Source organism: Sphaerulina musiva, assembly GCF_000320565.1.
Source record: "Sphaerulina musiva SO2202 unplaced genomic scaffold SEPMUscaffold_1, whole genome shotgun sequence".
In the NCBI taxonomy this organism is placed as follows: domain Eukaryota; kingdom Fungi; phylum Ascomycota; class Dothideomycetes; order Mycosphaerellales; family Mycosphaerellaceae; genus Sphaerulina; species Sphaerulina musiva.
Window position 1 is genome coordinate 5021831 of NW_016017383.1, and position 25116 is coordinate 5046946.

At 52.0% G+C, this 25116-nt stretch overlaps 9 protein-coding genes across 9 annotated transcripts; 4 read left to right on the forward strand and 5 right to left on the reverse strand.

Moving 5' to 3' along the window:
• Nucleotides 1-55: 55 nt before the first annotated feature.
• SEPMUDRAFT_146881 (vacuolar protein sorting-associated protein 26) lies at nt 56-1301 on the reverse strand. Its single transcript, XM_016903934.1, has one exon. The coding sequence runs from the start codon at nt 1232-1234 to the stop codon at nt 296-298; it is 939 nt and encodes a 312-aa protein (XP_016766122.1). The 5' UTR covers nt 1235-1301; the 3' UTR covers nt 56-295.
• Nucleotides 1302-1704: 403 nt separating this feature from the next.
• Nucleotides 1705-2962, forward strand: SEPMUDRAFT_146882 (homocysteine methyltransferase). Its single transcript, XM_016903935.1, has one exon. The coding sequence runs from the start codon at nt 1783-1785 to the stop codon at nt 2812-2814; it is 1032 nt and encodes a 343-aa protein (XP_016766123.1). The 5' UTR covers nt 1705-1782; the 3' UTR covers nt 2815-2962.
• A 34-nt stretch (nt 2963-2996) lies between these two features.
• On the reverse strand, nt 2997-4733 carry SEPMUDRAFT_146883 (COP9 signalosome complex subunit 4). The gene is made up of 2 exons (XM_016903936.1): nt 4403-4733; nt 2997-4332 (listed from the first exon to the last, which is right to left on the reverse strand). Exons 1-2 carry the CDS (start codon nt 4642-4644, stop codon nt 3360-3362), a joined length of 1215 nt encoding a protein of 404 aa, XP_016766124.1. The 5' UTR covers nt 4645-4733; the 3' UTR covers nt 2997-3359.
• Nucleotides 4734-5052: 319 nt separating this feature from the next.
• Nucleotides 5053-7217, reverse strand: SEPMUDRAFT_34155 (BOP1NT-domain-containing protein; the record flags this gene model as incomplete). Its single annotated transcript, XM_016908563.1, has 2 exons — nt 5053-6447; nt 6501-7217. The coding sequence occupies 2 exons, from the start codon at nt 7215-7217 to the stop codon at nt 5053-5055; spliced, it is 2112 nt and encodes a 703-aa protein (XP_016766125.1).
• Nucleotides 7218-7879: 662 nt separating this feature from the next.
• On the reverse strand, nt 7880-9982 carry SEPMUDRAFT_146885 (uncharacterized protein). The gene has a single exon (XM_016903937.1). The coding sequence runs from the start codon at nt 9922-9924 to the stop codon at nt 8692-8694; it is 1233 nt and encodes a 410-aa protein (XP_016766126.1). The 5' UTR covers nt 9925-9982; the 3' UTR covers nt 7880-8691.
• Nucleotides 9983-10217: 235 nt separating this feature from the next.
• Nucleotides 10218-12569, forward strand: SEPMUDRAFT_146886 (Rox3-domain-containing protein). The gene is made up of 3 exons (XM_016903938.1): nt 10218-11014; nt 11080-11753; nt 11977-12569. Exons 1-3 carry the CDS (start codon nt 10516-10518, stop codon nt 12049-12051), a joined length of 1248 nt encoding a protein of 415 aa, XP_016766127.1. The 5' UTR covers nt 10218-10515; the 3' UTR covers nt 12052-12569.
• Nucleotides 12570-13450: 881 nt separating this feature from the next.
• SEPMUDRAFT_146888 (uncharacterized protein) lies at nt 13451-14202 on the forward strand (the record flags this gene model as incomplete). Its single annotated transcript, XM_016903939.1, has 1 exon — nt 13451-14202. A coding segment is annotated over exon 1 (747 nt), but the record flags the coding sequence as incomplete, so codon positions are not given.
• Nucleotides 14203-14523: 321 nt separating this feature from the next.
• SEPMUDRAFT_78889 (uncharacterized protein) lies at nt 14524-19812 on the reverse strand. The gene is made up of 2 exons (XM_016910206.1): nt 19525-19812; nt 14524-19475 (listed from the first exon to the last, which is right to left on the reverse strand). The coding sequence occupies exons 1-2, from the start codon at nt 19667-19669 to the stop codon at nt 14536-14538; spliced, it is 5085 nt and encodes a 1694-aa protein (XP_016766129.1). The 5' UTR covers nt 19670-19812; the 3' UTR covers nt 14524-14535.
• A 288-nt stretch (nt 19813-20100) lies between these two features.
• Nucleotides 20101-23116, forward strand: SEPMUDRAFT_146890 (uncharacterized protein). Its single transcript, XM_016903940.1, has 2 exons — nt 20101-22503; nt 22588-23116. Exons 1-2 carry the CDS (start codon nt 20198-20200, stop codon nt 22706-22708), a joined length of 2427 nt encoding a protein of 808 aa, XP_016766130.1. The 5' UTR covers nt 20101-20197; the 3' UTR covers nt 22709-23116.
• Nucleotides 23117-25116: the final 2000 nt, after the last annotated feature.

Consider the following 25116-nt stretch of genomic DNA (forward strand, 5'->3'; position numbering starts at 1 on the left):
TCTCTATCTCATTTTTTGCGGTGTTTGATATGTGTCTGAGAACAGACAGACTTTGGTGATTTTCATACATGAGAAATATATCCAAATAATGACGCCTTGACGCCTCGCTGCCTAGTAGTTCACACACTCGTTCTATACACCACCGGTTCATGATGCTTTTCATGGTCGCAGCTGTTGTGCGAATCCTCTTCTTCATTCGAATGAGGAGGAGAAGGAGAAGCAAAAAGGAGAAAAGGAAAGAACAACAACAACGACGACCAGGTCGAGAGTACTCGTCTACCATCCATCCATCCTCCTAACTCGCCTGTATCTCCTTGGCCTGTCTCTGCGCCAACTCACTATTCTCAGGCGCCTGGCGATACAGGACAATTTCACTCTGCTTGAAATACCTCCTCGCATCCTCATCAATCAAGACCAAGCTCAAATAGTACCTCGTACTATATTTCTTATTCACATCGCGAAACGTCGGCGTCAAATCAAAACCTCCCAAAAACAATCGAATGGGAATCGTCTCCCCGCGACTGGGACTCCCATCCATGATTTCAAAGCGCACCAACGTCTCCGACTCATTGTACTGATTCGGCGGCACACCCGTAGTTTCGCGTCGAATGATGGAGAGTTCCATATGGCGAATTTTGAGGCGTACGAGCAAGAAATAGATGCGACCGACAATGACATCTTTGAGATGATATTTCGATTTGGAGTATTCGAATTCAATGTGTAGACAATCTTCAATCCCAACATCCATTTTGATCACGCTGTTGGTTTCTGGTGGTTGGCGGTACGAATATACCCACAAATCCTTCTCGCGTACGACATCGGCCATGCGGCGACTGACGGTGACGCGCAAGAAATAGCGCAGTTTGACGTTGATGCCGTGGTAGGATTCGTATGGTTTTTCGACGTTTTTAAAGGAAAAGGGGAGGGTGACGGGGTGTTGGAGTTCGCCGGGCGCGGCGAGTTCGGTTTGGAGGGAGAGGAATTCGTGGTGGGTGCCGCGGTCGAAGAACATTTCAATGGTGCCGACGAATTGCACTTTGATGCCTGTGTGTTCGAGACGTTTGCCGTCTTTGGGTCGGATGGTCACGGCGCCCTTGACGGTCTCGCCGTCGAGGTAGAGAGGGCATTTCTCGCGGCGGGACTTGTCGAGTTTGACGTCGACGGTGGGGCGGTCGTCGGTGCTGTCGAGGACGATGTCGATGTCGAGCGGAGTGGAGAAGGAGAAGATGGACATGTTCGGGGGTGGTGGTGGTAGTGGTGGTGGTAGAGGAGGAGGAGGAGGTAGAGGAGGAGGAGGTGGTGGTGGTGTTGTTGTTGTTTATCGCATGTGAATAGCTCCAAGCTTGGGATGAGGTGAAGTCCCGCTTGCTTCTTACCCTTCTTTTAGACACTCCTCTCTCTCTTTCTCCTCTTTCTGCGTGTACATACCTTATCACCCAAACTGCTTCTTTCGACGTCACCTCTGAATATTCAATAATCCCTCAATTATTTCTTCGATGATCCTCAATAATCTTTGCAGAATCGCTGATAATGCTCAATAATCTCGATAATCCATGTTCAGATGTTCTCCCCAAGACCAAAGAGAAGCCCGCTCTCGCCCGGTCCCGCCTTTCGCCCCGAAAATGTCTGATTTGCTCACTATAACGCACTTTTTACAACATTGCCATATTCCACCCACCGTCTACGAACCCCTCGCCTTTCAATCGTCTTTCTCTTGATCACCTGATATCCTTTCTTATACCATAGCATCAACCTCTCCAGCTCCACCACTCTCATCATACCATGCTCAGCAAAGACAGCTTCGACTCACTCCTCGAGGCCGTGGACACTTTCATCATCGATGGCGCCTTGGCTACCGAACTAGAAGCTCGTGGCCATGACTTGAACCATCCATTATGGTCGGCCAAACTGCTCCAGGAGGATCCCACAAGCATCGAAAATGTCCACTACGACTACTTCGCGGCGGGAGCATATATTGCCATTACCGCCAGCTATCAAGCTGCTACCGCCGGCCTCACCAAACATCTCGATATCAGCGAAGCCGATGGGAAACAGCTCATCCAACGCAGCGTCGAAGTCGCACAGCAAGCTCGTACCAAGGCCTATAGCACTGTTGTGGGCCGCAATCGGCCATTGCTCGTTGCAGGCAGCGTGGGACCATATGGTGCCTACTTGTCGGACGGATCGGAGTATACGGGACAATACCAATTGACCATGGAGCAATTCATGGACTTCCACCGACCCCGAATCGCAGCACTCATCGATGCCGGCGTCGATCTCCTTGCACTCGAGACAATCCCCAACATGAACGAGATCCAGGCCCTACTGAAGTTACTCGCCACAGAATTCCCCACAGCCACTGCATGGCTCAGCTGCACCCTCCAAGACACCGAACATCTCGCCGACGGAACAACCTGGCAAGAAGTTCTCAAAACTGTCCAGGAGCACGAAACCCAAATTCTAGCCTTTGGAATCAACTGCGTCCCCGCAGTCTCCGTCACTGCGACTCTCAGCAAAATTCACCCACTCACCACACTGCCTTTGATCGCATATCCCAACTCGGGCGAGACTTGGGACGCCGTGAGCAAGACTTGGCATGGCACTCGTGCGGAAGATATTCTTCATCACCACCACACTCACGCTGTGCATACGGAAAAAGAAGAAGAAGAAGAAGAGCGCGATGCTGCCCTCAAGAATTTGTCGACTGAACTTGAGGAATGGAGTGTACATGGTGCGAGATTAATCGGGGGTTGTTGTCGAACTGGTCCGAGTTATGTACGAGCTGTGAGAAATTATTTTGAGCGGAGAAGATGATGAAAGATGAAAGATGAAAGAGTGAGAGGAATCTGTTTTTCCCAGCTATATATATGTACAAAACTGAAGAGAGAAAAAAAATCTTATGGATGTGGAAAATAGAGAGATACTCTTCTGTGATTTTCATGTGAGCTAGTGATAATACCAGACCATCTTTCCTTGTAATCACAGTCTCTGCATATGTCCGTAACGTACGTACGCATAGGTACGTAAGAATTATAACCCCATCTCACTATCCATCCATCTCTCTCTACAATCCCCAAAAGGAAACCAAGCAGTCTTGAGTCAAGGTACTGTTATTCATTCGTTCCTGCTGCTGCTGCTGCTTCTGCTGGGGATTGCTCGTCTACACTAACAAACATGTTTTGGATAATGGAAGTCTAATTCCTTTTTCTCCTTTTGGTTTTCGCTGCGATGTACGAGCGAGATGCTTCTTTTGAAACTGTAGTGGAATCCTCAGAAGCGGGACTTGATATAGCGAAATCAAGTAAGTACTCGAGGTTCACACCAACTCAGCGGCCTTTTTATTCATTCTCCCTACTCTCTCAAGCTGTAATCTGTTGCTCGTACCACACCGGCTCCTCTCTCTGAAGCATAGTCGTCAACGTCTCGACCGATTCCGCCAATCCTTGCACATTCTTATCCCACAGCCGCAAATCACTCTTGGAATTGGAAGGTTCTTTGCTGTTGAAATGAATGACGCCGGCAATCTGATCAATCGAGCCCGAGAGACGACTGCTCTCAATCATACCCGACGCATAAGCCTCCGCACGGTCAGAATCCACGCCGAGAAGCTTGCCGAGATTGTCGCATGTGATGTTGGCGTAGATGCGCGATACCGCGAGGAGGTTATGTTCGAGCACGGCTTTGTCGAGCACAGTGCTGCCATCCGAAGTCTTGGCCAGTTGGTGTTCTTTCAAATTGGCAGCAAACGCGCCGACTTCTGAGGGAGAGAGTAATCTGTCTAGGAAAATCTTCTCGAGAATGCCGAATTCGGGCACGTCGGATGCTCGCTCATCTTTGTAGATTTTGGCAAGTTGCTTGCCACGTTGCGGTCCTGCGGGCGCGAGTACAGCGCATGTGATGGCGGCGGAAAGAGCTTGCAGACGTTCTTCCTCGTCGATGACGGTTTCGTTGGAGAGCGAGTAGTAGGCTTGCGATGCATCAAGGAAGTGTCGATGAGAGTCTGATATGCGTGCCTGGGACAGCTGGAATTGGAGGCGCGTCGCCTGGTCGGTGACATTGTGGAAGATTTGCTTGATCTTGTTGAGATAGGATGTGGCGTCGGTGGGGTCATCATCTTCGAGGTAGCACCGACAGATGCGCATCCAGATCTTGGCTTTCTCGTCGTCGCTGACACTGCGCTGTGATGATTCGAGGGAGATGGTTTGCAGCGTCTTGGCGGAGTTGGTAAAGTCATCATCGGCTTCGTAGGCATCTGCGAGAAGGAGTTTGACGTCGGTGTCTTGCTGCTCGAACGAGATCACTTTGGGCTGTAGAGTCTGAACGACTTCGGGCCTGTGAATTAATATAAAATGAGCACGAGAGTCTGCTACCCCATAGACTCTGAGACTTGTTGTCAACCTACCCAACCTCCAACTTCACTTCGGTGCTGAGAGTCCGAAACTGCTCGACAAAGGCCGACAGAAGCGGTCGAGAGTTGATGACGCCCACATGGTCCGATGTGATGCTTTGGATATACGCCACCAGATTCGGCACCATGTTGTCGGCCGATGTGACAATTTGCTGCAGTATCGCGGCATAGCCTTGCACTCTCTCGTTGCCGGACGCGTGTTCGAGCACCTGGAGTTGTTCGCTGACCGGAGCCATGTTTCCCAAATCCGACGACAGGTTCTGTCTACTTGACAGTCGGATTGTGTAATGATGGAAATGGCGAGAGTCGGTGTATGGGCGAAATGTGTCTGATGGGCAAGATGTCGTTGGGTGATTGAACTAAGTTAGGTAGTGGAAGTAGAGCGAGATATGCACGGCGGGTACTGCCGTAATCCTTGCGCATGTTCACAAACATTCACTTTCATCTCACGAAACATTTGTCTATATCTACTCGCAAAATAAGGACAGTATCCATCAGCTACCAACGACCATGTTCTGTCAAGCCACGAGAGGACGACGTATTGAGCCTAAGAATCTCTGTGGACGATGAACTCGACTACAATGAGGTGATATGGCCGCATGCACATGGCGCTAACTATACAATAAGTTATCTACTTTTGCAACCTACACCCATAACCGAACAGTCCCATCAGCGCCACCACTCACGAGCCACGCTTCAGTAGGATGCCAGTCCACAGAGAGCACACCCAGATCACTCTTGATCTTGTGTCCACGCAGAATCTTCAATGGCACCACAGTAGCGTTTTCCATGGAATCGCCAAACACTTTGCCGTGCAGCACCTGCAGTGTGCCATCGTCCGATGCATCAGCAAATAGAGGATACGAGTTGTGAAACTTGACACTGCGGATGGCTTTGGTGTGGTAACGCAATGTCTTGTAAGGCGTGCTTCCGAGATCGAGATCATGCCAGAGAAGACGCTTGTCGTAGGATGAGACCAGGAGGTTGTCCCCCATGGGATGTAGAGAGATATCGCTGATCCAACGAGCACCAGGTTGAAGCTCTTTTTCCAGCTTCTGCGCCTGTAGGTCGTAGATCCGGATTCGTTGCCGGGTAGCGAGGAAAAAGAGGGGACGAGAGGGATGGAAGCACACCGTTTGTGCCAGACCCTTTGGTCGCTTGAAGGGATGTTGTGTTTGATGTTTGCTGAGCGTGTGTATCGCAACAGATGTGGATGTCGAGCTCGATTGGGGGCAAACGGTTGCAAAATACTCGCCTCTTCGGTGCCACACGAGAGTTTTCGGCGTCGATCGTAGTGTGAGCGTAAGAAGGATACCCTTATCCTGTAGATTTTGTGGCGGCCGTGCCCATGTCGCAGCCTTGGGTTTTGGCACTCCATCAGCAGTCTTTGCAATATTAGCTGCTTCGTAACCGAAGCCTGCGTCAATGATTTCGTGCGCATGTTCTTGCACCTCCTCTGATATTTCTTCGGACTGTGGGGTCATGAAGTATACGGTGTCTCCACAACAGGCACCAAGAATGAAAGCACCTTGTCCTGGCCGCCATGCTACCACATTCACCGATTCGGATTGCGATAGTCTGATGCGCCGCACTTGCCGTGTAGTCTCTACGGTCCAGATCCGCACCGTGCCGTCGACACCTCCAGAAGCAATGTAAGTGCCACTGGGATCCACAGCGACTGATCGAACTTGACCTTCATGCCCGCTGAATGTCTTGTGACAAGTAGTCGGGAAGGGCTTGAGTTCGGCGGGATCTGGCAACTTGGGCAGCAACGATTCTGGATCGATGTTGAGCTTACTCCTGCGCACACGCGGCGCCAGGTACAGATCCAGACATCGGTTCATTCTCTCGTGCAGCAGCTCATCGTAACCAGGCACACGTCGCAGAGCAGAATGATCTCGGGGCAGGAAGTCGCGGTCGCGGTCCTCAGGATCCGTTTTCTCCCACTGCTCCCGTTCTTGCTTGTCTGGCAAGTACTCGGGAGGTGGGTGATAGCTTTCCTCATAGCCAGGTGGTGGTAGCTTCGGGGCAGGCATGTTCTAGGAGCGGTCAGTTAAATGCCATGTAAATGACCGCGGAGAACAATACATACCATGGGGTGGTCTGGTTTTGGTGCTTCGTTCGCCCACACATCATACGATGCATAGTCCAGCTCTGCCTCTTCCCTCTCTCGCTCCTCCTCGTCTGGCGCGCGGAATGGCTTAATTCTACCCTCCTTGATTGCCTTGACCATCTTCATGACCCGTTTGTGCTCATGCATCGATGGAACAAATCTGCGCTTCGGCTCTGGCGCCGCAGAGAGAGGCATGACTTCCTCCATACCTTTGCCTGTGAACCACTCAACATAGTCTGGATATGGATCATAGCCATCGCCTGGTTGTTCGTTACGTGTCAGTTTCTTCAGCGTCTCCAACTCGTCCCTGCTCAGTTGCAATGGCTTGCCCGTTGTCGGATCTGTCAAGCCTGTCCAGCCTTCTGGCAAGTCAATGCTCTCAAGAAGAGAGTCCAGCGCCTGGCCTTTGGCTGGTCTGGCAATCTTCTTCCCATTGATATCGTAACCGATGTGCGGGTATGCGTCATAGTATGACAAGGGGATGTTGCCAATCGTATTCGAAGTGACGGGTGCATCGGAGTCGTCGGTGTCGTACGCAGGGTCGATGTCTTGGTAAACGTATCGTTCGTTGCCATTCGCATCCTCCTCCACGCGGTAATTGGAAGTCTTGGTGCGGTCATGCAGTTCCAGAGGCTTCATGGACATATCCGGCGACTTTGACAGATTCTGTATGTCTCTGCCGGTGTCTGTGCCCATCAGTTTCTCCGGCGTGGCAGGCGTGCCGCTGCTTTTCAGGTTGCGGATCTGGCCTCGCACGTCCTCTTCGTCCTCGGACGAAGGAATCTCGTCGCTATCCAGATCCTCCTCCTCATCTTCATCCTCCTCCTCCTCGTCTTCTTCGTCATCCAAATCCGCTTCGCTGTCGAATTCGTCGTCGCTGTTGTCTTCGCTGTCGCTGTGGTCGAATGCACCATTCAGAGCGACATTGCCGAATTCCGACTCTTCGTCATTTATCTCTGGTCTCGCAACCTCGACCACCTTTCGTTTTTGTCCTGCCTTTTGCGCCATGCTGAGAGTGGCATATGAAGGTGTTTTGGTCGATGTCCACAGCTCGAAAAGTTTCCCCAGCAGCTTTCGCGATAAATAAAAGTGGAGCTATTGCATAGGCTAAGCCCAGCAAAGACTAGTCTTAACCAGGGCCTGCAACGATGCACACACACCACATATGGCGATATAGGCGCGGTATCAGCCACACAATTGAAATGCTACAAATCTTCACAAGAAACATGAATGAACGGAGGATGGTAGTAAGGGCCTGAAAGTTGGAATAAGACGGATAGCAAGAGTAGTACTAGAACTAGAACTACCATGTCGGCCTCATCCTCCCCTACATTATCAAAAGGGATCGGACGTTCTAGCTTGAAAGGGATTTGGGAAAGAAGAAGGAGGAGGAGGGAGATGGAGAAGGTGTGCCCCCAAATTGTTCTCTGCAAACTATCCATACCGCCGCCGACCGCTGCATGCCTTTGCGTGTCTGTTTGAGCACATGATATTTGTTACTCAACACTCTTCAAACTATGGATAGTGAGAAGTTGAGCTTTCCCTTCTCCCTTCTCCTTTCACACTTCGCGCGAGGCAATGCAAACGGCTTTGACCGTACCCAAGTGTGAGAATTGTCTGACGCGGATGATATCGGCGATCCGAAATACTCAACTCGTCGACACTCTTCTCAGGTCCATTGCAGAGTGATTTAGTAAGGTGTTGCACACATCAACATGGAGTCGGATCGCGCAAGCTGAGCCAGGAAGGCTAACAAGTTCCAAGTGCCAAACCTGAACACTTCGACGTCTCACTTGCATACTGGTGGCGTAGCTTGCGCAGCGACGTTCTCCATCAACATGAGCCGGCAGGAGTGGCGCAGGATGAGCAAGCAGGTAGCACGCGCGGAGGTTTAACGTGACCAACGATGGCGATGTGTGCTGTCCTCACTTCTCGAGAAGATTCAAGCAGATGGAAAAGAGGCAGACTAGTGCCATGCAGGCTCCCTGCCAAAGGGCTGCTTCAAAACGAGACATGTGCCGCGCTTAGTCGCGAGAGAGACTCTATCAATGCTGGCCATGGTAAAGATGATCACTTCTGCTTGAACGTGGTCGGTTCTGCAAAAGGACTTGCCAAGGGGGCCTTCGATTAGTCTTGATTGGCATGCATCTCTTCGATGAGAGCGACAGACTCAGCCGGGCTTTCTCAGCTTAGCTAATGCAGCCATCACCCCATCGCTGAGAGTTTCTTCATCCTGTTTTCGTTTTCTCGATGGCTCCGCTACTGGCTCTTCCCGCACAGGGCCGGATGCCTTCTTCGTGGGCAGCATTGCCGCGTTCATGGCCTCTGCAAACACCGCTTCATCTTCAACGGCTAGATCTGCTCCGAGTCCAGGCTCTGCAAGGCGGATGGGAGGACGACGATCCGCATCAGCCTGGTGGTCAGTATCAGCATGACTGAAAGTAGGAGTATCCGTGGTCGACTCGGGCTCTGCTCGTGCAACACCTCGCGATAGTGAAATTGGTTGACTGGCCACCATATTCTCTAGCTGCAATCCACGCTTGGCAGCGCGTTGGACTCTGAACGGTTCAGTGACGCTCCCAACCCATTGCTGTACCTTCTTCTCACCCCAGCCTCCGATGGAGGCGACTTCTTCGTGCCTTGCATTCACCGCAGTTCGGAGCGTGCCGAATTGAGATACTAAGGAGACTGCGTCGGTCTTATTGATGGACCTGGGAGTAGTCACAAAGTCCACCATGCGATCACTGTATGATGTAGACTGGTGTTGTTTGATTGAAGTGGGGGCGGCATGTTCGTAGGTCTTGAATAACTCCAGGTATCGTGCACCTTCGGCAGCAGACCAGCAGAGAATGATGGTGACATTGTTGATGACACTCGTCTTGCTCAGTTCCTTCAAGCTTTCCTCGTGATTCTGAATGTCCACCATGCACAAGACAATACGGAGCGCATACTTGCCCTGCAGGTTCTTGATTCGCGTGTAAATGTACTCGGGATGGAGGCGATGATACTTCAGGCTCAGGAAGAGGGCACACGTCGTCACCCCGAGGACATAATCGGCTGGTATATCGCCGTATTCCCAGGGCAGCGACTTGATCTTTTCCAGGAGAGGATTGCCCTTCTGTCGTGGCGAGACAATGATGGAGGCTGGGCCGGCTCGTCGGGGCAATGCTTGCGGCTTTGGCTGCTGCACTCCCGTTTTGGTAGTCGACGAGGCGCCACTTTGTCGGTCCATGCCTTGTTGTTGTCGGGCCGGTGCTACATGTTGATGTGGAAGTGGATGTTGACGCGAGCCAGAGGCAGAGGCAGAGGCATGCGATGGGTTCAAGGCAGTGGTGGCGGTTCCGGTTCGCGACACGGTCGGAGCAGGCCGACGAGGCCCGTCATCTTCGATCTCATCCGCCATGTCCAGGTTTGCTGCTTCAGGTTCTGGTCATGGTGTTGTGGGAGCATGCACTCCCGATGCGGTCCTGCTGTCGAATGGTAGGAGGTACCTAGGTAGCCGATGGAGGCAAGTAGTCAGATTACCTAATGTAGTGTTTACGTGAAGACAGCAGCCAGAAGCCTCATAGGTCAAAGTAGGCTGGTAAGGCACCGAGTGGAGCGCAACACGAAGCACGTGCCATCCGTCTCGCTCATCCATCCGTCGCCCGCCCGCCCTGCCCTGCCCTTCTCCCTCAGCTCCAAACGACGACATTGTCCACCGTCACCACCACCTCCACCACCTCCTCCAACACCACCACCGCCTCCCACTGGCACCAACAGCACACACCGACGCTGCCCGCTCCTCGGCATTGGACGCCTAGATGACTGCCGGACCTTGAGAGCGCCTCGATCAACCGCCGCCGCGGTCGATAGTGTGAGACGGAATTCGGGCATAACCGCGGGCGCTGGCAAGCCATTTTTACGCGGACATCTCCTACAACGACGACAACAACAGCAGCAGTGACGACCACGGCTCGCGGACTCCGGCTCTCGACACTGCTCGCTTGCGTCAATGTCCGCACTCGACGGCGAACGTTCACCTAAGCGGCAGCGACTTGAATCCTACTCCCCAGCCAGCCCTCGTCCGACCTCAGAGCCGACAAAGGCCTTTATCCCGAACTACTCAACACCGCCTCCCAGTGTCCGTATGTCCCCGTCATGGACGGCGCAGTCACAAACAACGCATCAACAGCAGCCCGCCAGCGGTGGCAACTTTCCTTCACCTCCGAGCACCGCGGGATTTCAAACTCGGATGGCTGGTCGTGATGGCGCAGAGTCCGGTGGTGAGAACGGACACCAAACTCCTGCGTCGCAAGACGACGGTGAAGCGCGCAAGGACGGTGACGGCGACTCCGCAATGCTGGACCGGCAGGACAGTGAAGGCGGACATGATGGTACACCAGCGGGCACCGAGCACAGAAGGAGCGACCACGAGCGACAAGGAGGCAGCGGAGAGAACACGATGACATCGTCAAGCGCAGCGGCGCAGCTCTACAGACTCCCCATCACTCGTAAGTATCCCCAGCAATTGGCATATACATGATATGTGCCTTGCTAAAGCTGTGAACTTCTGTAGCCATCGCACCTTCACAGCCACATCCCAGTCAGAACCTCCTTGCGCTATACGAATTGTCGGACATCCAACGACGAGTTGCCAGGTTGGATCCTGCAGGAAATAAGATCAAACTTAGAAAGTCCTATGCTAGCAAGGTTAAGAATCTTGGTCTCGAAGGACTGAACAAGGCTGTGCCCAACCAAAGTGAGCTGGAAGGACTCGTTGATCCTCTCTGGAGTAGCGAGGTGGCGCCTGGCCTTACCATGTGGGATCAACGCTGGCAGGAATTCCGACTAGGTGATGCTGCTGCCGAAACTGATCTCCTGGGCAAGCTGAACTCTGCATTACAGTTCCAAACTGGCCGTTTACCAAAGTCGGAACACGAGCAGTGGAGGAAGAGCCTGGGTTTGGACGAGATCGCGGTGGCTGCGAAGAATGCGGGCGTGTCCAGAGATCCAAAGCAGGCCACTGCCAGTGCTCACCTTGCGAGGACTGCGCCAGCTGCCGCCCTCCGCAGTTCTGCACCGTCTTCGCCAAGAAACGGCGCCCGTGCGGTCAGAACGGGCAAGAAGAGAGGTTACGGCGACAGCAGTTTCGAAGGGTACGGCGAAGGATTCGAAGACGATGTCTACAGTACAGATGGCGTGGATGACGCTGGGCGGCGGAGGGATCCCAACAAACGCCAAAAGCGAAAGGTGAGTTAGGAATTCCATGGCTGTCATACAGCGTCATTGACATGATGCTTCCACCATCCGGCCCATTGCGTATAACATGATGTGGCCTCGACCGCAAAAGTTAACGGCCTCATGGCCATGCGCTCTATTTTGTCCCTCTGCAGTATCAATATCATTGGATGGCGGGTGGCTAGTGCATTGCTGTCATCACTTTCAGTGGCCGTACGTACTGACCCTCACATAGGAGTTTCCATCCAACACGAATACTCCGGCATTCTCTTCCGGTTCAGGTTCAGGCATCGGGGTGCGGACTTCGTGAAAAAAAGGCACGAACATGCAAGCCAATACACTACTCACTGAACTCCATCCTCCTTCGCTCGGGTCTCGATTGTCGAAATGTTCCTTCCACCCGGACACTCGACCGGGTTTGCTGGACTGGCTGCCACTACCACGGCTACCAGCAGATCTGCGAATAGATTCTCGAGCCCCTTCTTTGGTTTTCGTAAACAGTTTCCTCGCGGATAAAAACAGCGCTCACATTCGACTGATTGAATTAATATACCCATGCTGCGGTGTGGCAGCTTTCTGATTTCGGGGCAGGCGTTGATTGTATCTGGGTTGTTTGTGCATAAAGTAAGACTGGTCAAACGGCGCATATGTATAGCTCCATGGGAGCTTTTACGAAATTTACGGGAGTTCATGATGGAGCTGGGATGGTCAGGTAGGTATCTGGAATAGGCGCTGGAGACATGAGTACAGCTTAGTGCTTGGTATAAGTTTAGTTGCTTGCGAGAAGACGTAGGCGCTGCAAGTGCAAAATAGAACATCACACAGTGCGAGATTGACCATGCCCTCTCATGCGGCACATTCTTATTCGATACTTGGAAGGGCCATCATGCCAAGTGCTTCTATGCACCCCGATGAAATCTGAGGGCGGCGCTTGTGCTTCGTCGATCAGTGTAGCATCTTCGGTGGTGATCGGTACTGGACACTGTGGAATATGTTGAAAAGATGCTGAGAGAAGTTCTGTTGTTGTGTACCAGTCTCCTCCTAACAGGGTCGCTCCCGTCACAGGTGACTCTAATGACACTCTCGTATAACCCTCTCGTCGTCTTCCAGTCTCTTACTACCGCATACCTTATAGACGTCTTGAGAATCCAATGCCGGATTGCCAGTAAGTAGCTGGTAGCGCCCGTTACTCCACGTCCCGCGCCGTCCCGCTAGCGCCGTGCCGAGTGAACCTTTCAAACATGTCTTTCCATCTCTTTATATTATTGTCCTTGTCATCGATGGTATCAACGTTGTGAAGAGCGCATTCAAGGAACAAGAGACTGTCAGACACGGCTCTACAAGACTTACCGCCAAGAGATTCGAAATCTTTGCACATCGATCAATCGCTCAAGCATGCTCAACTTCACGAAAAATGAAGGTCCCAAACCAAGATGTCTGGTCACTCACACTACTCTCTCCAACTACATCGACCACGACCAGCCTCCACGCAAGAAGCGACCTTTCAATACAATTCTGAGTCGAACATACTCTCACACTTTGGATCTCCTTCTTCCCGAACCAGCAGCAACCTCGTTTACAGAATCTTTTCTCAACAACAACAATCACAACTCCAGCACTCTCATCTACTCCAAAGTCCACATGAAACTCCTCGAAATCCTCACCGGAAATTTCTTCCACGCATACCTCAAATCCCCCACTTCCAACATCCTCATGCTCTCCGAAGGCCGCCGCGGAATCGACCCCATCTTTTCTATTTGCGAAGGAATTCTACGGCTGGAAGTCGACAAACCTACGTATGAGAGATTGGGATTATCCGCAGGAGGAGTCATCCGCAGCATCACATCCACGCATGGCGAGGGAAAAAAACATGAGAAATCCCGGTTTGCGATTGAGATTGATTTGAGATCGCCGAAAATGGTACAGGGGACAAAAGGGTGGGAAAGAGTGGTGTGGGCGTGTAAGAATGTGTTGAATTGGAGTTTGACGTGGCTTTTTGTGGATTTTACCGTGAGGGGGAAGAAGGAGATGGAATCAAACGGTGGTGACGCTACCGCCCCCACCACTTCTCCAACTGCCACGATGAGAGAAGAAGGAGAAAACCCCCTTCAACCCTTCGCCCCAACCCTCTTCACCATTTCTCCCGAAATTCACAAAATGTCAAACGTTCTCGTTCCCATCTGGCCCACTCCAACTCAAAAAGTCAACAATAACAACAAAAAGTCCTCCACGACAACTCCAACAAATCCAACTCCAGACCCCATCCAATCCACCGAACTCCTCGAATGGATCAGTCTAGCAATCCTCGGCTCACCTCGCATCTCAGCAGATGACGCGATGGATTCTTATCTATGTCGATATTCCGTTCCTTCTTGTTCTGTTGTGGGAGAACAATCGCCAGGGAGTGAAGGAGAAGTAGAGGAGGAAGAACAACAGGAAAAGTTATCGTCACAGCAGATTTCGAAATTTCGATGGAGGGGATTGGTGCATCCGGGATTTGTCATGAGGGTGGTTTTGGCGGCGTTGAAGGCTTCTGGAGGGAATAGTAGTAGTAGTGGTGGTGGTGGTGGTGGGACAAATGGTGAGAATCATCATCAGTGGATGGCGATGAGTGCGGCGGGGTTTGATGGGGAGGGATATACGGTTTTGATACATGATGGGGAATGTGTGACGTGGGAGTATAAAGATTGAGAGAGAGAGAGAGAGAGAGAGAGAGAGAGAGAGAGAGAGAGAGAGAGAGAAGAGGGATGAGATTGGAATTTCAGTCTCTTTTTTCTCTTTTCCTGCTATCTATTCAAAGCTCACCAAAACCGATGCTTTCCAACAGAGAGTGCAAAGGAACCAGGACTTCATCCGCGCCAGACCATTTATCCGAGGCCGTACTCACCGCTTGCACCAGCAAGGGATACAAAAAGTGCAAATGCGGTTGCGCAAAGCTTCGTTGGATACCACCCTCCTTCAACTCGGCTGCAAGCGCGTGAGGAGGGAGCTTCAACGTCTGGATACATTCGAAGCTGAACAATAACTCTTCCAGTTCCGACAACGGCTGTGGACGCTTGCCTCTCAAGGGTTGATCTGCAATGTACGCTCGAATGGGCATCGCCAGACGACGGATCAGGAATGGAGTGGCGACTTGTGCGAGCATGTCAGGAGGAGCATCTTCATCAGAAGTCTTGTGCTGTGGAGAAGCCAGAGCTTGTAGTTCTTTCCAGCAGACATAAGCCATGTCTTCCCGCTGCGAGTAAGCAACCTTTTTGACCCGACCTCGACGAATTTTCGAAATATCTTTCAGTGGTGGCTGGCCAGCCTCTAGGGAATCGCAATCCTCGGGTGGGTGGATGATGGACGCTCGGTATAGCTGGTAGACATATGACAATCGGAAATCGTCTGGAAAGAGCGGGTTGCCGAGTCGCGGTACGAGCACATCTCGCATCTTTTGAAAGCTGTTAATGTCAAAAAGCTGATCGTCGTAAATCTTTTGGGCGTCTTGCATATGCGGGAGGCTATCGCTACTTATGATGGCGTTGATGATGCCGATCAGGTGCAAGACTTGACTTCGTATTGTATCGTCAACCTCATCCACCCTTTGGAGTGCAGGTGCTGCAATGGTGAGTGCGGCCGTGGTCGCTCTCTGCCATAGAGGAACTCCTTTTTGCTCAGCCTTGACGCTGTACTTCGCTTCTGCAATCTGTCGCAACGCTTGAAGGGTCAGAGTGAGGGCGTTAGACTCGAAGACCTCTGGATCGCTGAACATGGGCATGATCAATTGCTCCAGCCACGCGATAGCCTCATGAGACAGCGCAATAAAGGTAGGTCCTTGCTTTCCCGATGCTCGAGAGCCTGCTGTGTGGTGGTGCAATGTCGTGAATTTTGCTGCAACTGTGATCAAGCAGGCAGGTAGGCTTGGTGACTCCAGTTTCATGCTCTTGAGCAGTGCGAATACCTTCGACTGCAAGGGGCTCATCGTGTTCGTGTCGCCGCCATACAGAGGGCCATCGGAGTTCTTGACAATGTGAAACATGTTGTCAATCAGAATTCGAGCTTGTGATATGCTCAGGCTATCGAATGTGAGCCTGTACAGCTCTGTGCCAGCTTCGGCATAGGCGATAAAGGCATCCTGATTGCTCTTGATCTTCGCTACATGCGGACCATCTTCAAACTGAGGTACGCGCTTAAGCCAGAGGGAAATGGTCCTGTAGATGGGGGACTTCCACAATGTTGCCGATGGCAGGATTCCCGAGAGCACCTGAGCCAACGAGGAGTATACCGTGGCATTGAGAATATAATCTTCTACGTCGAGATAGCGTTCCAGCATGCTCAGGAATACCTCCCAGAGGCTGGGAAGTTTCTTCACTTGCTCAATTAGACGAAGGTGTTGCGCGATGACTCCGGAAGTTCCAGATATGATGGTCCTGGACATGGCGATATCTGGTGCAGGGCTCGATCCTTCTGCTTCACGACGATCAGCTAACTCCACATAAGAATACGAGTCTGCTCTCGAGACATGCAAGAGCGTGCTCCTCAACAGGAGATCCCATGCGCTCGGAGACAATTCGTCGCCATGGCTCTTCAGAACGCCACACATGGTTTGAAAAGTGGCATTGCGAATTTCATGTTGTGGCTGAACAGCAACATCTCGCAGCCGAATCAGGAGCATGAGCCATTGGGCAGGACGACAGGTGCGAAGCATGGGCTTCATTTCGTCTTCAAGATCGTCGAAATCGGTGGCGGTATGAACGAAGGCATCCAATTCGGCCGCGGTGGACTTGGCAAACAGATGATCGGACACAGCGAGAGTCATGGTGACAGCAGTCAGAGACGCATTCAGGTCAGCAAATTGACACATGAAGCGATGTAAGAGCTCGATGAGGGATGTCACAGTATCGATCGGCAGCAGATCCAAAAAGTCAGAGCACAGCAGTTGCGTGGCATCAAAAGCGGTCCGGCCGATTTGAGGCGTGACGAGCTCGAAAGAGATGTGCATCCAGTCGATCGTGACTTCGTCGTTTTCGGTGGCTCGAGATTGTACGCCATCGTGCTCGAACGCACTGCTGATGATGGCCAAGACCAAGTTCCAGCCGGCCACGAGCAACTCGCCGTGCCGCTCCAGAATCGCGTGGAGTGACTCAAAGACAAAGCTTTGTACTTCCAGGTCTGTCTGGCTCAGGTCGCCGTCTTCGAGGTAGATTTCGTCAATGATTCGGAGCAGCATCGAAAGCCCTCGCCGCTGTACATCCACTCGATCCTCGGGCTCCTCTCTCACGACCTCGGCAATCGTAGCCTCCGCCAGTTTCACAAGCACATGAGTCGCACTACGACGTGCGTCTCTGGGTACGTCGTTGTTCTTCGCAACAGTCGCCAATTCTTCGGCCAGGAGATTCCAGCCGCTCTCGCTGGGGCTGTCGCTGGTGAAGCGGGAGACGTTCAGCTCGGCCAGCTTTCCCAGCTTGGGAAGCACAAAATGGTAGTCGCGCGACCGCATTTCTACGACAGCACTGATACCGGGGAGCCCCGAGAAAGTGCGTCGATTCGACAGAGGTCTCCTGGCTGGAGCAGGTTGCTGATCCGGAGTCGGTGACGCGGGCGATGAGAATCCCTCGCCGCTGCTGTGCAACAATTTGCAGAACGTGGCGAGCACATGGATGAAGGCTTCATTCGGGTAGTCCGATGTGCTTTCCAGCAGGTTCGACGCGGCTTTCTCGACATTGGCCACTTCAGCAGAGAATGCTTGTACGATGGTGGCATTGTCGGTACTTCCGTGAGCGGAAAACGAACTCTGGCGAGTCAGCTGTTGCGGCGTCGTGGTACTCAATACCATGTCCGCCTGCTTCAGCGCACTCACGATCACTGCAAACGCGCCCTGCAAGGTCGGTCCCAGGGCTATTGCAATGTTCAGAAGGGCTCGTAGGCAGAGCAGATTGCGCACGGTGAGCATAGGCTTCACATTCTCCATGGAACTTCGTCGGCTGGCGTCCATTGGCAGAGACGAGGATGGAGACACGAGAGTTTCTACAATCGACGCATTTTTCGGGTTCGAGAAGATCCTCGGGCTCTCCGCAACTGGCGATTTCACGGGCTCCATGATAGCTGCGTTTAACACGTGCGGAGGAATAGCAGCTTTGGCCAGTGTGGTCATGAGTGCGTCTCGTGGTGTGCTGAGGCGAAGGACACCTGCGACTTGCACAAATCGCTGGTATGCCTTGATCAGGTTGCGAAAATATGTGTCATCGAGTGCAGCATTGAGGAAAGTGGATGCTGTTGCGAGAACGGCAGGCCACGAGTTGTCCACGATGCTCGCCACGGCCGAGACCCGTCCAGCAAAAGGTGCATCTTTGGCGTCTAGTGGATTCATAGGTACGGCTCGAGTGCGGAACGACGTCGAACGCTTTCTGCCCTGCGCCACGCCACTGGATTCGGTGGAAGTGCTGGATGATTTGGGTCGGCGCTTCTCGTGTTGCACTGTCAACGGCAGGACTATTTTAGCAAGACTATCTGACAGACCACTCAAGCATTCCAATATCAGGGCGTATGGATAAGTTTCGGCAAGGGTGGGTGGGTCATGTTTGTCAAGTTGTTCGAGAACGAGTGTGCGAGGCAGACTCCATTGCGCGCTCACACCGGCAATGCTGGCTTCTGCCACTCCGAACGAAGCTCCGAACGAGATGACGCCAGCCATGCCTCCTGCAGCTTCGAGAGCGGCATGATCAGTTGCACTTTGTCCCGGGGACGTCGGACCCGTCGGTACAGACGACTGTTGCCCCAAACCAATCGCCGCAGGCTTCTCGGTCGATAAACGTACAAATGCGGATAGCATGTCTTGCACCACTGGCTTCCCACCCTCTTGCATATCAAATGCCATGTAGGCTTCGACCACCAAGCCCCCATTGGAGAAGAAATCTCGCAGTACTTCCAGAACTAATGCTCGTTTCCAAGAGGTGGCGTAGTCATACTCCAGCGCTTGCGTGCACAAGTTCAACGCCACCTCGCAGTCTTCTGAGAATCGGGAGAGATGTCTGTCCAACAGCAAGCTCAGAAGACGAACAGAGCGTACCGTGACCGAGAACGAGAGCCTCTCCGACAGCGCTCGGATGATCATGGGCCACACGTTGGCGCCAATAATGGAGAGCAGTTCATCGTGTCTGGCGAACAGGTCGGGATTGGAGTGTATGGATGACCAGAGAAGCTCCAGACTGGGGAGACACTGCTGGAAGCCCACAAACTTCGTAGGTCGTTCATCAGCAGCTAGTGCGAGATCGCGAAAGACTCTGTAGGCGTCGAAGGCTGCAGGTTTGAGCTGTATCGCTTCGTCACCGCCGGGGACTTCAACGGTGGGCGCCTCGTCGTCCGCAGCTTGATCCTCGGTGACCACCTTCTCGAACACCGTCGTGACCAAAGACTGTAATGTTGCAGCGGCTACACCGCTCACAGTCGCAGTCTTTGATGCCTGCAATGATGCACAGAGCTGGAGGGCAATGGCCAGCAGGTCGCCTTCCAGGTCAGTGACATAATTTTGGATCAATGAAGGTAGAGCTTGCAGAATCTTGAGCTGGACGTCGAGGCCAAGATCTGCACAAGTATTGAATGCTTGCAGCGTATCTTGCAGTCGAGCTCTCGGCAGTCCTCCCGAGACGATCAAACGTTGGAGGCAGGATATGCCACTTGCCGCAAATCGGGTGGTATGCGTACTGCAAGCAATGAGAAAGGGATGCACAAAGCCAGGGCGATTTCTGAGATCTTGGTCAGTCAGCCATAGTAACATGTAATCGGGAGGGAACTCGCTTACCAGCTGCGAGCTGCTGTTCGGAGGTCACCGTAAGCGATTTGAGCTCCTGTAGGGACGCATTGGCCGCATTTCGAAGATCAGTATTCTTCCGTTTGGCTTCCGACGAAAGAGTGCTCAGCTCGTGGGCGAGCAAGGCCGAAGTCATGGCTTGTTCCGAGGGTGTGAAGCAGAAGTGCGCTTCCCGGGCATATATGTCGTTAGTTCACACGAGAATCATGGCGCAGACGGGAGGCACCGGTCGGCAGCCTGGTTGATGATGGCGGTGATGGCGGTGATGGTGGTGGTGGTGGCGGTGTTGGTGGCGGTGGCAGGGTGTTTATTGTGGTATGGAAGTGGTGAGGTGTAGTGAGGTGTAGTGTAGTGTAGGTAGTCTGATGTGTGGTGTGGTACAGAGGTAGGTATGCGTATGCATGTGATGGTGTGGTGTCCGTGTCCTCTCCATTGACTAGAACCTCCCTCAGGCAGAACTTCGGCAGAGGTCCGGCAGACATCGACACGCACGTGCGCGTGGTGGATGTCGAGCAGGGGAGAGCTACGAGTGCGTAACCTGCATGTACCTCCGACTCTTTTCCCACCCGTTGACAGACATCCTGCACCAATCGATCGAGTCGTCACGGCATGCAGAGCTGCAGCTGCGACCCATTCACACCATCGACACATCGAGCCCACGTCGATGTCTGGCGTCCGTGAAGCAGCAGCGCCAACAAATGAGGACGAACATGATGGTCTGCTAGCATCGCCGACGCCACCGCAGTCGCATACCCTCTTGGATCACCACAAGACGGACCCGGTGAGCGCAGCAAATTTGAAGGATGGAGAGGCTCGTGTAGAGGGAGACGATGCCGTGATGAGCACGACCGAGAGCGAGATGCAAGCTGCCAAGCAAGTGGAGGCGGAAGTGAGGAACGAATTGCCTGAAGCATTGGAAACATCAGACGGCGAGGATGTGCACGCAAGAGCCGAGATTGAGAGGCAAGCGAGCGAGCATCTTGCGCGGAGAGCGTCGGAGATGTCTCTGGGCGAAGACGATAGCGATGGCAATGTCGACACTCGTGCCAAGGACAAACACCACTTGCCCCAAACGCCTCCGCCGCCGATGCCTCCCCGTAAGGACAGTCTGGCCAAGAAACAGGTAGCCAAGGAGGTGGAGTACGATGAGAAGCACCCACCTTCCTCTGAAGATGCCCAGGTCGAAGTGCCTGAAGCACCGACGGGAACGACCGAAGCGACAGGAACCGAGATTTTGAACATCATGGACCAGTTTGAGAGCGGCATGGGGGGCATGGAAGCGCAGGCCATCATGTCCCCACGATTAGAGCGCCAGCAGCCGATGCTCGTCTTACCACCCCGGTCGTCGAGTCTGGAGCAGCAGCAGTCATACGTACTCAGTCCTAAGTCCACAGCACCCAGTGTTGCAGCTCCCACGCCGATACGGCCACAGGGCACAGGCACCTCCATCGCTTCCAGTCTCCAGGGAGGCACTGCAGATGACTCGTCATCCATTACCAGCGCGAGAGCTGGCACACTGTTTCAACCTCCACCGCCCTCCCCCGAACCAGAGGCTGCCCTGCCGTTTGACTTTCATCGCTTTTTAGAGCAGTTACGGAACAAGTCTGCAGATCCAGTCGCCCGTTACCTGCGATCATTTCTGGGTGAGTTCGGGAAGCGGCAGTGGATGGTACACGAGCAGGTCAAGATCATCTCGGACTTTCTCGAGTTCATCTCGCGGAAAATGGCACAGTGCGAAGTGTGGCGCACCGTGTCAGACGCCGAGTTTGACAATGCTCGCGAAGGAATGGAGAAACTCGTCATGAATCGACTCTACTCCTTTACCTTCTCGCCCGCCATCCCCGCTCCTCCATCCAGTCCACGGAAGAGTGCAAGAAGCACGCGAGCACAGGCGGATCACGCGAATGTGCATGGGCCCGGAAGGCGTGGTCAGCATCAGGAAGACGTGGAGCGTGACGAGGTGATTGCGCAAAAGATTAAAATATACGGGTGGATTCGGGAGGAGCATCTGGACGTAAAGTCCCTAGGGCCGAAGGGTGACAAATTTCTGACACTTGCACAGAAGGAGCTGCTCAAGATCAACTCGTACCGCGCGCCGCGAGACAAGGTTATATGTGTATTGAACTGCTGCAAAGTCATCTTTGGGTTCTTGAAGAACGCCAAGCAGGATCAGTCGGCGGATGCGTTTGTGCCGCTGCTGATATATACGGTTCTGCGAGCGCGTCCCGAGAATCTAGTCAGTAATGTGCAATACATCTGGCGGTTTCGCAACCAGGACAAGCTCGGAGGCGAAGCAGGTTACTACATGTCTTCTCTGATGGGGGTGGTGACGTTTATTGAAAATCTGGATCGCACCAACTTGACGATTCAGGATGAGGAATTTGAACAGAATGTCGAGCAAGCCGTGAGCGCGATCGCGGAGAAGAATCGGCAGGAAGAGCACGATGCCAAGACGAGCGCATCGCGGACGGCAGGACTCATGATCAGCCATGTTAGCGAGAAGAGTGGGCTGAGCCAGCCGGAAGTGACACCACGAAACAGCATGGAAGTCGAGACATCGAGTCCTCGGAGGAAGGCCAGTCAGCGTTTGTCGGAGAAGACGAGCGGCAGCAGCAATAATCCTGCGCCAAATGCGGACGAACCGGATGCCATGACGGGACTGTTGCGCAGTATTCAAAAGCCCCTCAGCAGTATCGGTCGCATCTTTTCTGACGATGGCGGCGGTGGCGGTGGCAGCAGCAGCGACGACAGGTCTGCGAGCACGCCTCAGCCGGGATCGACACCGAGAGGGTTGAGCCCCGCGGGTCGAGTGGAGCGCAGCAGCCGGAATCATGGAGGGACGCGATCGTCGACGGAACGACGGCGCAGTCAGCAACGGCAGAGTGCGGAGGACATGGCGGCACGACAAGCGAGTGCAGATGTCGCTCAAGCGCAGGCAGTGCGAGTGCGGGAGCACAAGGTGGTGGTGGAGTGAGTCTCTTCTTTTTCTTTTCTTTTCTTTTTCTTCTTCTCTTCTGATGAGTGCCAAGTGATTGTACTAATGCATTCCCTCAGAACACTCCAGAGCATGTTTCCCAATCTCGATCACGAGGTAATTGAGGACGTGGTCCGGGCACAGGAGGGAAATGTCGGTCGTGCCGTGGACGCATGTCTCGCTTTAAGCAGTACTACCTAGTACTTAGGGGGTGGTGATGACGAAGATGATGAAGAATGATGAAGAAGAAGAAGCAGTACGAAAGGCAATGATGTCTCATACAGTACATGTCCATGTCCATTTTTCCCCATCTTGTCGTTCCTCTTGTGTTGTTGTCATGATGACTACCTGACCTGACCTATTTTACCTAGTACATGATGATTCTTTCCGAGGTAAATCTCACATAGATGACATATCTCTCTTCTCAAGTGTGAAGTATATATGAGTGCAGACAAGAGGTGAGGGCGGTAAGTTTCTTTCCTTTTATCCATTCTGTTTTTTTTCTTTTTTTGTTTCTCACCGCTTTTGTGATCTCAGCAGCAGCATCAAACATCAAACACCAAACACCAAACAATATCCAATCATCTTGAAGTCCAATCAAGAGAGATCTACACCGAATTCAATCCAATCAAGTCAGAAAAATCCAATCACCTATAAGGACTTAGCGAAATATTCACCGCTACAACTATAAGGTAAACACTGTAAAGAAGACCCTGAAAGGATAAAAAGAAACATCACGTCAGTTAGCGGTAAAAGGAAGCGGTAAGGAAGCGGTAGGTAGGTACCTCCTAGTAAGGTAGGTAGGTAAACTTCAGGCTCCAGCCTTCTTCTTTCGTTTCAAATTCTTCCTTTAATCTTCTTCTTCTTCGTTTCTTCTTCTTCTTCTCCTTCTCCTTACAGTTTCAAGGATAAAATTCTCATCATCATCATCAGATAAGATCAGATGAGGTTCGTTTCCGATTTCCCGATTTCCCGTCGTACGATTCCTACTAGAAGGTAAGGTACTTAAAGTATACGTTTGGGGATATCTAGATCAGGATTGTTGAGATCGTAGAGGGTTCTATTAGGCGTCTACAGACCTATACCTAAGGTACCTACCTTATACTTTTATATGTATCTGGAAGAAAAGGAGGGGATATGGATCTTGGGTGTTAGGTAGGTTACGATGTAGATGCCCCGTAAGGAGGAGAACAAGATCTACCTGCTTTTGTAGGAGAGTACAGGACAGGACATGTAGGGCAAATAGGGCTGAGGTAGGGCATACATACATACATACATGCAGCATGTGGTTGTTGTTCTTGTTCTTGTCCCTGTTCTTCTTGTTTCTTCGTTCTTGTTACTTGCACGTCATCGGATAAGGAGCAAGGCCATTGACATAAGTACAGCTAAGGTACAAGGACCTTCCTCGCAAAACGAGAGAATGGGTTGTATTTCTTGCGATCAGAGCAGAAGTAGATATATGTACTATGATGATGATGATGATCATGATCCGTATTTCCGTATCGGAAAAGGAAAAGAACCAAGAAAAAAACAACGAGATACGGACATCTCTCGCTTACCTTACAGTACTTACCTGACTGTAAGGTAGTAGTACAAGCCCTGTCCTGTGTCTGTCTGCATAGTGCGTACATATCAAGAAAGTCTAAACAAAGTGGACAAGGGAGTAGAGATCGTATACTCCCGTATCTCATCAGGCAACTACATTACCTGTATGTATCAGTCAGCAGTAAAACATCTGTAAGTCTGTAACGGACCGAACGAAGTAAAAAATCCACTCCTACCGGCGGGTACTGAATCCTTCCCATCCATCTATAATGTTTCTGATATTCTCCGAATAGGAGGAGAATTTGATTGAAGTTAGTGCCCTGCAGCAGAAGTACTACCGCAAAACAGAAAAGAAAATTGTCTATTATTATTCTTATTTTTGATTGTTGCCGCCAGAGCCGCGTCTCGCGTGCACGTGTACAATAAGTGCAGGTGCCTACATGCTTAGTGGAAAAGTGGAAGAGTGGAAGTGAATGAATTGCGGGGTATAGAATTAGAGGTCCACTGTCCTGCCATCTCCCTCTCCCCTCCCTCTCCCTCTCCCTCCCGTCCTCACTTAAGGTATCTCCGTAGCGTCATTATTCATTCGGGTTCGTGAAGCGGTTGTCATCTGACTCTTTTTTTCTTTCTCTCTGTCTGGTGTCTGGTGTCTTTTCTCTCTGCCGGCCTGTCCTGTCACTTGTACGGGTGATCGACACTTCGTCATTCTTTTTTAAGGATTTTGTTTGTTTGTGTGATGGTTGGTAGTGGGTACAGGTAGTGGTGGGTGGCTGGCTTAGTTGGATTTATCATTCCCAATCGAATACAGCCTGTTGTATTACTAACAAAGTCGTCATTTTCTATGTTGTTGTTGTTGTTGTTATTGTGTCTACATGTATCTAGTATATCTACCATATCAGACATCTTCACTTCTTCACAAGAATCACAAGGGTCTGATCCTCACATGTACCTACTCTAGGCAGACTCCACCTCTCAAACACACGCCACTGGTCAAGGGTCCAACGCATGAACCACCTCACCGAGTCACCATTTTTGATGGAAATTCCCTCTTCAAATCTTTCTTA

Excerpts from the sequence above, each read along its gene's own strand:
- SEPMUDRAFT_146881 (XM_016903934.1), bottom strand. The coding sequence starts at position 1,234 with ATGTCCATCTTCTCCTTCTCCACTCCGCTCGACATCGACATCGTCCTC.
- SEPMUDRAFT_146882 (XM_016903935.1), top strand. The coding sequence starts at position 1,783 with ATGCTCAGCAAAGACAGCTTCGACTCACTCCTCGAGGCCGTGGACACT.
- SEPMUDRAFT_146883 (XM_016903936.1), bottom strand. The coding sequence starts at position 4,644 with ATGGCTCCGGTCAGCGAACAACTCCAGGTGCTCGAACACGCGTCCGGC. Across the intron at positions 4,333-4,402 it reads GAAGTGAAGTTGGAGGTTGG|GCCCGAAGTCGTTCAGACTC; the intron begins GTAGGTTGACAA and ends ATTAATTCACAG.
- SEPMUDRAFT_146885 (XM_016903937.1), bottom strand. The coding sequence starts at position 9,924 with ATGGCGGATGAGATCGAAGATGACGGGCCTCGTCGGCCTGCTCCGACC.
- SEPMUDRAFT_146886 (XM_016903938.1), top strand. The coding sequence starts at position 10,516 with ATGTCCGCACTCGACGGCGAACGTTCACCTAAGCGGCAGCGACTTGAA. Across the intron at positions 11,015-11,079 it reads CTACAGACTCCCCATCACTC|CCATCGCACCTTCACAGCCA; the intron begins GTAAGTATCCCC and ends GAACTTCTGTAG. Across the intron at positions 11,754-11,976 it reads ACAAACGCCAAAAGCGAAAG|GAGTTTCCATCCAACACGAA; the intron begins GTGAGTTAGGAA and ends ACCCTCACATAG.
- SEPMUDRAFT_78889 (XM_016910206.1), bottom strand. The coding sequence starts at position 19,669 with ATGACTTCGGCCTTGCTCGCCCACGAGCTGAGCACTCTTTCGTCGGAA. Across the intron at positions 19,476-19,524 it reads CGAACAGCAGCTCGCAGCTG|ATCTCAGAAATCGCCCTGGC; the intron begins GTAAGCGAGTTC and ends TGACTGACCAAG.
- SEPMUDRAFT_146890 (XM_016903940.1), top strand. The coding sequence starts at position 20,198 with ATGTCTGGCGTCCGTGAAGCAGCAGCGCCAACAAATGAGGACGAACAT. Across the intron at positions 22,504-22,587 it reads GAGCACAAGGTGGTGGTGGA|AACACTCCAGAGCATGTTTC; the intron begins GTGAGTCTCTTC and ends GCATTCCCTCAG.